The following is a 10,651-nucleotide window of genomic DNA, read 5'->3' as shown; positions in this document are numbered from 1 at the left end:
TTGAGTGATGATGTGATGGTGTTGAGTGATGATGTGATGGTGTTGAGTGATGATGTGATGGTGTTGAGTGGTGTGATGGTGTTGAGTGATGCTGTGATGGTGTTGAGTGATGATGTGATGGTGTTGAGTGATGATGTGATGCTGTTGAGTGATGATGTGATGGTGTTGAATGGTGTGATGGTGTTGAGTGATGATGTGATGGTGTTGAGTGATGATGTGGAGTGATGATGATGTGATGGTGTTGAGTGATGATGTGATGGTGTTGAGTGATGATGTGATGGTGTTGAGTGATGATGATGTGATGGTGTTGAGTGATGATGATGTGATGGTGTTGAGTGATGATGTGATGGTGTTGAGTGATGATGTGGTGGTGTTGAGTGATGATGTGATGGTGTTGAGTGATGATGTGATGATGTTGAGTGGTGATGATGTGATGGTGTTGAGTGGTCTGATGGTGTTGAGTGATGATGTGATGGTGTTGAGTGATGATGATGTGATGGTGTTGAGTGATGATGATGTGATGGTGTTGAGTGATGATAATGTGATGGTGTTGAATGATGATGATGTGATGGTGTTGAGTGGTGTGATGGTGTTGAGTGCCGATGTGATGGTGTTGAGTGATGATGATGTGATGGGGTTGAGTGATGATAATGTGATGGTGTTGAGTGATGTTGTGATGGTGTTGAGTGATGATGTGATGGTGTTGAGTGATGATGATGTGATGGTGTTGAGTGATGATAATGTGATGGTGTTGAATGATGATGATGTAATGGTGTTGAGTGGTGTGATGGTGTTGAGTGCCGATGTGATGGTGTTGAGTGATGATGATGTGATGGTGTTGAGTGATGATAATGTGATGGTGTTGAATGATGATGATGTGATGGTGTTGAGTGATGTTGTGATGGTGTTGAGTGATGATGTGATGGTGTTGAGTGATGATGTTGAGTGATGATAATGTGATGGTGTTGAATGATGATGATGTGATGGTGTTGAATGATGATGATGTGATGGTGTTGAGTGCCGATGTGATGGTGTTGAGTGATGATGATGTGATGGTGTTGAGTGATGATAATGTGATGGTGTTGAATGATGATGATGTGATGGTGTTGAGTGATGATGATGTGATGGTGTTGAGTGATGATAATGTGATGGTGTTGAATGATGATGATGTGATGCTGTTGAGTGCCGATGTGATGGTGTTGAGTGATGATGATGTGATGGTGTTGAGTGATGATAATGTGATGGTGTTGAATGATGATGATGTGATGGTGTTGAGTGATGATAATGTGATGGTGTTGAATGATGATGATGTGATGGTGTTGAGTGATGTTGTGGTGCTGTTGAGTGGTGTGCTGGTGTCACCTATGAAGGAGTAGTGGTAGAGTTCCTGCAGGTGTGCAGGAGCGCGAGGAGGTCTGTAGAGGATCTTGTGCTGGTCAACGTCTGCCTGACTGAAATGTTGCACTGACACGTGTGCTCGCTCTCGGTGCTCGATGGTTCCTGCAAGGTGGACAACCTTCTAGAACATGGACCTTCTTCACCATCTAAATACCATACTATGGAACCGTGTGTGGAACCATACTATGGGACCATACTATTTAACCATACTATGGGACCATACTCTGGAACCATGTGTGGAACCATACTATGGGACCATTTGTGGAACCATACTATGGAGCCATATGTGGAACCATACTATGTAACCGTTTGTGGAACCATTCTATAGAACCATATGTGGAACCATACTATGCAACAATTTGTGGAACCATACTATAACCATTTGTGGAACCATACTATAACCATTTGTGGAACCATACTATGGAACCATATTATGGAACCACATGTGGAACCACATGTGGAACCATACTATGGAACCACATGTGGAACCATACTATGGAACCACATGTGGAACCATACTATAGAACCATAAGTGGAACCATACTATGCAACAATTTGTGAAACCATACTATGGAGCCATATGTTGAACCATACTATTCAACAATTTGTGGAACCATACTATGAACCATATGTGGAACCATATTATGTAATCATTTGTGGAACCATACTATCAAACTAAGTGTAGAACCATACTATGGAACCATATGTGGAGCCATACTATGCAACAATTTGTGGAACCATAATATAACCATTTGTAGAACCATACTAGGGAACCATAAGTGGAACCACATGTGGAACCATACTATGGCACCATACGTGGAACCATACTATGCCCACCATTTGTGAAACCATACTATGGAACCATAAGTGGAATCATACTATGGAACCATGTGTGGAACCATACTATGCAACAATTTGTGGAACCATGCTATAACCATTTGTGCAACAATACTATGGCACCATATATGGAACCATACTATGCAACAACTTGTGGAACCATACTATGGAACCCTATGTGGAACCATACTATGTAACCATTTGTGGAACCATACTATGAAACCATATGCGGAACCATACTATGCAACAATTTGTGGAACCATACTATAACCATTTGTAGAACCATACTAGGGAACCATAAGTGGAACCACATGTGGAACCATACTATGGCACCATACGTGGAACCATACTATGTCCACCATTTGTGAAACCATACTATGGAACCATAAGTGGAATCATACTATGGAACCATATGTGGAACCATACTATGCAACAATTTGTGGAACCATGCTATAACCATTTGTGCAACCATACTATGGCACCATATATGGAACCATACTATGCAACAACTTGTGGAACCATACTATGGAACCCTATGTGGAACCATACTATGTAACCATTTGTGGAACCATACTATGTAACCATATGTGGAACCATACTATGCAACAATTTGTGGAACCATACTATAACCATTTGTGGAACCATACTATGGAACCATAAGTGGAACCATACTATGGAACCACATGTGGAACCATACTATAGAGCCATATGTGGAACCATACTATGTAACAATTTGTTGAACCATACTATGAACCATATGTGGAACCATATTATGTAATCATTTGTGGAGCCATACTATCGAACTAAGTGTGGAACCATACTATGTAACCATGTGTGGAGCCATACTATGCAACAATTTGTGGAACCATACTATAACCATTTGTAGAACAATACTAGGGAACCATAAGTGGAACCACGTGTGGAACCATACTATGGCACCATACGTGGAACCATACTATGGAACCATAAGTGGAACCATACTCTGGAACCATAAGTGGAACCATATTATGGAACCATATGTGGAACCATACTATGCAACAATTTGTGGAACCATACTATGTCCACCATTTGTGAAACCATACTATGGAACCATAAGTGGAATCATACTATGGAAACATATGTGGAACCATACTATGCAACAATTTGTGGAACCATACTATAACCATTTGTGCAACCATATTATGGCACCATATATGGAACCATACTATGCAACAATTTGTGGAACCATACTATGGAACCATATGTGGAACCATACTATGTAACCATTTGTGGAACCATACTATGGAACCATACCATGGAACCATATGTGGAACCATACTATGCAACAATTTGCGGAACCATACTATAACCATTTGTGGAACCATACTATAACCTTTTGTGGAACTACACTATAACCATTTGTGGAACCACATGTGGAACCATACTATGGCACCATATGTGGAACCATGCTATGGAACCATAAGTGGAACCATAATATGTAACCATTTGTAGAAACATACTATAACCAATTGTGTAACCATAGTATGTAACCATATTATGGAACCATAAGTGGAACCATACTATGGAACCATACAAGGGAACCATATGTGGAACCATACTATGTAACCATTTGTGGAAATATACTATTGAACCATATCATAGAACAATACTATGTAACCATTTGTGGAACCATACTATTGAACCATATCAAAGAACCAGGCTATGGAACCTTTTGTGGAACCATACTATGTGACCATAATATGGGACCATACTACATAACCATTCTATGGGACCACACTATGGAACCATATGTGGAAACATACTATGGAACCATACTATGGGACCATGATATGGAACCATCTGTGGAACCATACTATAATCATTTGTGGAACCATACTATAACCATTTGTGGAACCATATTATGGAACCATAAGTGGAACCATACTATGCAACAATTTGTGGAACCATATGTGGAAACATACTATGTAACCATTTGTGGAACCATACTATGGAACCATATGTGGAACCATACTATGCAACAATTTGTGGAACCATATGTGGAAACATACTATGTAACCATTTGTGGAACCATACTATGGAACCATACTATGGAACCATATGTGGAACCATACTATGCAACAATTTGTGGAACCATTTGTCGAACCATATTATAACCATTTGTGGAACCACATGAGGAACCATACTATGGCACCATATGTAGAACCATACTCTAACCAATTGTGGAACCATACTTTGGAACCATGAGTGGAACCATACTATGGAACCATACAAGGGAACCATACTATGCAACCATTTGTGAAACCATACTGTTGAACCATACTCTGGAACCATACTATGTAACCATTTGTGGAACCATATCATAGAACCATACTATGCAGCCATTTATCATAGAACCAGGCTATGGAACCCTGTGTGGAACCATACTATGTGACCATACTATGTGACCATACTACAGAACCATATTATGGGACCATACTATGGAACCATACTATGGGACCATACGATGTAACAATTTGTGAAACCATATTTTGGAACCATATGTGTAACCATACTATGTAACCATTTGTTGAACCATACTATGGAACTATATGTGGAACCATACTGTGGAACCATATAGTGGAACCACACTATGTAAACATACTATGGAACCATATAGTGGAACCATACTATGGAACCATACATGGGACACACTTGTCTCCCAGGCATCACCCTGAAAGAAGGGCGAAGCTGTGACAGGAAGCCCATTTAAGAAGGAAGGAAGATAGGGAGGAAGGAAAGAAGATAGGGAGGGAGGAAGGAAGATAGGGAGGAAGGAGGGAAGATAGGGAAGGAGGAAGGAAGGAAGGAAGGAAGGAAGATAGGGAGGGAGGAAGGAAGGAAGGAAGGAAGATAGGGAGGAAGGAAGGAAGATAGGGAGGGAGGAAAGAAGATAGGGATGAAGGAAGGAAGATAGGGAGGGAGGAAAGAAGATAGGGAGGAAGGAAGGAAGATAGGGAGGGAGGAAGGAAGGAAGGAAGGAAGATAGGGAGGGAGGAAGGAAGATAGGGAAGAAGGAAGGAAGATAGGGAGGGAGGAAGGAAGGAAGGAAGACAGGGAGGAAGGAATGAAGATGGGGAGGGAGGAAGGAAGATAGGGAAGAAGGAAGGAAGATAGGGAGGGAGGAAGGAAGGAAGGAAGGAAGGAAGATAGGGAGGGAGGAAGGAAGGAAGGAAGATAGGGAGGGAGGAAGGAAGGAAGGAAGGAAGATAGGGAGGGAGGGAGGAAGATAGGGAGGAAGGAAGGAAGATAGGGAGGGAGGAAGGAAGGAAGGAAGATAGGGAAGAAGGAAGGAAGGGAGATAGGGAGGAAGGAAGGAAGGAAGATAGGGAGGAAGGAAGGAAGATAGGGAGGGAGGAAGGAAGATAGGGAGGGAGGAAGGAATATAGGGAGGGAGGAAGGAAGATAGGGAGGAAGGAAGGAAGATAGGGAGGGAGGAAGGAAGGAAAGAAGATAGGGAGGAAGGAAGGAAGGAAGGAAGATAGGGAGGGAGGAAAGAAGGAAGGAAGGAAGGAAGATAGGGAGGGAGGAAGGAAGAAAGGAAGGAAGGAAGATAGGGAGGGAGGAAGGAAGGAAGGAAGATAGGGAGGGGGGAAGTGAAGGAAGGAAGGAAGGAAGATAGGGAGGGAGGAAGGAATGAAGGAAGGAAGGAAGATAGGGAGGAAGGAAGGAAGATAGGGAGGGAGGAAAGAAGATAGGGAGGAAGGAAGGAAGATAGGGAGGGAGGAAAGAAGATAGGGAGGAAGGAAGGATGATAGGGAGGGAGGAAAGAAGATAGGGAGGAAGGAAGGAAGATAGGGAGGGAGGAAGGAAGGAAGGAAGGAAGATAGGGAGGAAGGAAGGAAGATAGGGAGGGAGGAAAGAAGATAGGGAGGAAGGAAAGATGATAGGGAGGGAGGAAAGAAGATAGGGAGGAAGGAAGGAAGATAGGGAGGGAGGAAGGAAGGAAGGAAGGAAGATAGGGAGGAAGGAAGGAAGATAGGGAGGGAGGAAAGAAGATAGGGAGGAAGGAAGGAAGATAGGGAGGGAGGGAGGAAGGAAGGAAGGAAGATAGGGAGGGAGGAAGGAAGGAAGGAAGGAAGATAGGGAGTAAGGAAGGAAGGAAGGAAGATAGGGAAGAAGGAAGGAAGGAAGATAGGGAGGAAGGAAGGAAGATAGGGAGGGAGGAAGGAAGATAGGGAGGAAGGAAGGAAGATAGGGAGGGAGGAAGGAAGGAAGGAAGGAAGATAGGGAAGGAGGAAGGAAGGAAGATAGGGTGGGAGGAAGGAAGGAAGATAGGGAGGGAGGAAGGAAGGAAGGAAGATAGGGAGGGAGGAAGGAAGGAAGGAAGGAAGATAGGGAGGGAGGGAGGAAGGAAGGAAGGAAGATAGGGAGGGAGGAAGGAAGGAAGGAAGGAAGATAGGGAGGGAAGAAGCTGTACATTGACTGCTCTAAAGTATTTTCTATAGAATGATTGCTTGGCAACAAGGAAATGTGACTGCTCACTCTTGTGTGTGACACAATAGGTTCATGTGTGTGTGTGTGTTTGTGTGAGTGGTTATTGTGTGTGTGTGTGTGTGTGTGTGTGTGTGAGAGAGAGACCTTGTCCTGCTGGCAGAGGTTTGGTGATGTTGTAGATGAGATCCTCACTGGAAGTCCCAGAGTCAATGAAGGAAAGAGCTGAGGATGTTATCTCTGTCACACCATCTTCTACAGCCTACACACACACACACACACACACACACACACACACACACACACACACACACAACACCAGTCAAGAACATAACATCTAAGCATTTATCCATGAGAATACTGAGAAGCTGCTGTGTATTTTTCTCACCGTCACTTGAAGACCACATTCTGGGTCCAGCTGAGGAAATTCAGGATTTTGTGGTAAAACTCCGACAGTGAAAGTCTGAGTGTTTGTTTGCACAATGGGAGGAGCCTCACTGGACACCTGGCAACATCAATCACGTGCAAGGAAATATTCAAGCATTAAAATCCCTAATTTTTAAAGTTAAACAGTCAAAACGTGCTAAAATGCTAGAATAATGCATTAGCATTCTAATGTTAGCATGATGACAAAGAAAAAGTTAGCCTACTTCTAGGATGGCGCCAAGCATCAAAATCCACGATTTTTGGGGTTATAACATACAAAACTTGCTAAAATGCTAGTATGATGCATTAGCATTCTTACATTAGCATGATGACATAGGAAAAGTTAGCATACTTCTAAAATGGAGACATTTCAATGCTACGGTTAGTATTTTAGCATGCTAACATTAGCATGCAAGGTTTCTTTTAACTAATTTAGCAGGTATGCACCTCAGCGGCAAACATTTTGTCACTTAACGAATGCTAGCTGTTAGCATGTTTAATGCTAGTAGGCAATTTTTTTTAGCTCATTTTAGAAGTATTTTAGCATGTTAACATTAGCATGCATGCTAGCCTTTTTTGACTTATTTTAGAAGGTATCCACCTCAATGTCGCATAGTTTGGTAGTTCACTGATGCTAACTGTAGGCATGCTATTGTTAACATTTTAGCATAGTACTGTTAGCATGTTACCTTTTTTTTATTTAATTTTTTTTAGCTCATTTTGCTTTTATTTTTTATTATTGAAATGGCCAATGTGCTAACTGTTAGTCCATTTCTATTGAAATTGCCTTTTTTTTTAAATAAATAAAAGGCTATATGTAGTGGTCTTGAGGGTAGGAGTAGGACTGAGACTGGGATGAGAAGGAAGTAGTGTGGCAGACCAGAGTTCTGGTCTTCGGTCCACACAGGGACATGTTGACACTTGGGTCCAATTGACTGACCTGGAACTGGAAAGAGTCACTGGTGGTCCCGTGGCCGAAATGTCGGTACCAGACGGTGCCGTCCTCCACGTCCTGCTGGGTGAAGGAGGTGGTGCTGGTGTAGCCTCGCTCATCCGATGGACTCCATCCTTCTGGGGGGCCGTCAGCTGGCATGGAGACCAGGACCACCTCACCTGGGGGGATGGATCACACATGCTCAGTCCAGCACCGTGTCACTAATCACCATTAGTATTATTATTATTACTTATTCTGATCATTCTTACTAGCGTGTCACTAATTCAGACAGACATCAATAATTATGTGCACATGTAATTAGCAGCATTATAATTACCACTAATCACCAGTCAGAAGTCACAACAAAGTGACATGAATATTGCGGAAAACAAAAACTCCTCTTTGCCAACAAGCTTCCACACAGGTCTTGCCAGTGGGTCTGGGCTCCATCTGCTGCGTGTGAGTGACAGGCAGAAAAGCTCTGACACCAGAAGTGAGCGCCATCTGTTTGCCTCACGACTCGGGACGTGTCCCAAACACGGCGCAACATAGCACGACTACTAATTACACTAATTATACGAGGACAAGCACTGATCTAGGCAGGCTCCACATTTCCACAATGGCACTAGCTTGATGCTAACATACATGGGCTTTGCCATTGACTTGCTTATGGTTAGCATTAGCAACTTGACATACTCACTTCAACACCTCCACTAAGATGCGAGTCGCAATCACACAGCTGCTGCTTAGTGAGTACAATACTTACAGTATAAACACTTTTTAGGGCGCAAAAAACAAAAAACAAAACAACCCACACCATGAAGTTTACACGAGTGCCATCTAACGAGGTGTGCGTGAGCCATCCCTGCAAAGTATCATTGAATCGTATTCAATGATACTTTCTGATATAAAAGCATGTGTTGATCACAAATATCATTTACATATCATAACAATTTTTAAAAGTTTTTATTTAATTGTAATTAAATCGATTGAATTTTAATGAATGTATTATCTTAATGAATAATTAATAAACCTTAGGCTTAGGTCAGGCGGATGACAAAATAACAAAATATAGTCCATGAGAATAACTGACCAAAAATACATTTACCATAATTATGTTGGGCTAAAATGAATTCACTAAAACAATAAAAAACATGTTTCTTAACCAAACTGTTGATAAAATGAAAGTGCAAGCAAAAACACAGCATCACCACTTTAGTCATCTTTTTTGCGCTTTAGAAACTTCTTTCTTTTCGCTCAGACTTCTTCTGTTGCTTTGATGTTGTCATTACTGCCACATGTGGTGGAAAAGTGTATTACAATATGTGATACTGTATGTTAGCAACATATTAGTCAAAAGTACTACGTTATTAGCTAATTTTGCAGATTTATCAACGTATTTATCAACATAACTATCAACTTATTAGTCAACAGTACTACATTTTTAGGTGATTTTGGAGATTTATCAACATATTTATAAACATACTTATTAACGTATTAGTCAGCAGTACTATGATTAAACTAATTTAGATGATTTATCATTGTACTTACCATCGTATTAGTCAACAGTACTACATTTTAACTAATTTAGGGGATTTATCAACGTATTTAAATGTATTTACCAACATAATAGTCAACAGTACTACGTTTTAACTGTTTTAGAGGATTTATCAACATATTTTTCAACATATTTACCAACATATTAGTCAACAGTACTCGTTGTGGTGGAAATGTGTATTATATTATATGAGCGTATAAAACACAATCATGTGCTAAAATAAATAACCTAAAATAAATGTGTTTCTTAACTAAACTGTGGATAAAATGAAAGTGCAAATGAAAACACAGTTTCACCACTTTAGTCATTATTTCTGTGCTTGAGAAACTTCTCCTTGACTTTAGCTCAGATAAATGATAAATGTGTTGCACTTGTATAGCGCTTTTCTACCTTCAAGGTACTCAAAGCGCTTTGACACGACTTCCACATTTACCCAATCACACACACATTCACACACTGATGGAGGGAGCTGCCATGCAAGGCGCTAACCAGCACTCATCAGGAGCAAGGGTGAAGTGTCTTGCTCAGGACACAACGGACATGACGAGGTTGGTACTAGGTGGGGATTGAACCAGGGACCCTCGGGTTGCACACAGCCTCTCTTTCACCGCGCCACGCCGTCCTCTTCTGTTGCTTTGATGTTTGCATTACTGCCACAAGTGGTGGAAAAGTGTATTACACCTGAGTACTTGTGTGATGTTATCATTACTGCCACCAGTTGTGGAAAAGTGTATTACACCTGAGTACTTGTGTGATGTTGTCATTACTGCCACCAATTTGTTGTATAGTGTATACTCCTGAGTACTTGTGAGATGTTGTCATTACTGCCACAAGTGGTGGACAAGTGTACTACACCTGAGTAGGGACCATTGTTGTGGCGCCATGGTGAAGAAACATAGGTGAGGTACATTATGTACACACCCTCATATCAGCTGGTTTAACAACAGCTGATCTATTATCAGGTGGTGTAGTATCAGGTGATGTGGTATCAGGTGACGTAGTATCAGGTGATGTAATATCAGGTGATG

At 41.6% G+C, this 10,651-nt stretch overlaps 1 protein-coding gene across 1 annotated transcript in view; it reads right to left on the bottom strand.

Moving 5' to 3' along the window:
- The window catches only part of fras1 (Fraser extracellular matrix complex subunit 1), a 278,952-nt gene that overhangs the window by 70,191 nt on the left and 198,110 nt on the right, over positions 1 to 10,651 (bottom strand). Inside the window, exons 30-33 of the mRNA XM_061904877.1 lie at positions 8,072 to 8,244; positions 7,094 to 7,210; positions 6,853 to 6,967; positions 1,363 to 1,500 (exon numbers count right to left, since the gene is read on the bottom strand). Of these exons, the coding sequence (XP_061760861.1) occupies positions 1,363 to 1,500; positions 6,853 to 6,967; positions 7,094 to 7,210; positions 8,072 to 8,244 (543 nt within the window). The remainder of the gene's footprint in view (positions 1 to 1,362; positions 1,501 to 6,852; positions 6,968 to 7,093; positions 7,211 to 8,071; positions 8,245 to 10,651) is intronic.

This window comes from Nerophis ophidion, linkage group LG01 (genome assembly GCF_033978795.1).
Source record: "Nerophis ophidion isolate RoL-2023_Sa linkage group LG01, RoL_Noph_v1.0, whole genome shotgun sequence".
Classification (NCBI taxonomy): domain Eukaryota; kingdom Metazoa; phylum Chordata; class Actinopteri; order Syngnathiformes; family Syngnathidae; genus Nerophis; species Nerophis ophidion.
Note: the sequence above shows the minus strand (reverse complement) of the source record. Positions and strands in the feature narration are given on the sequence as shown.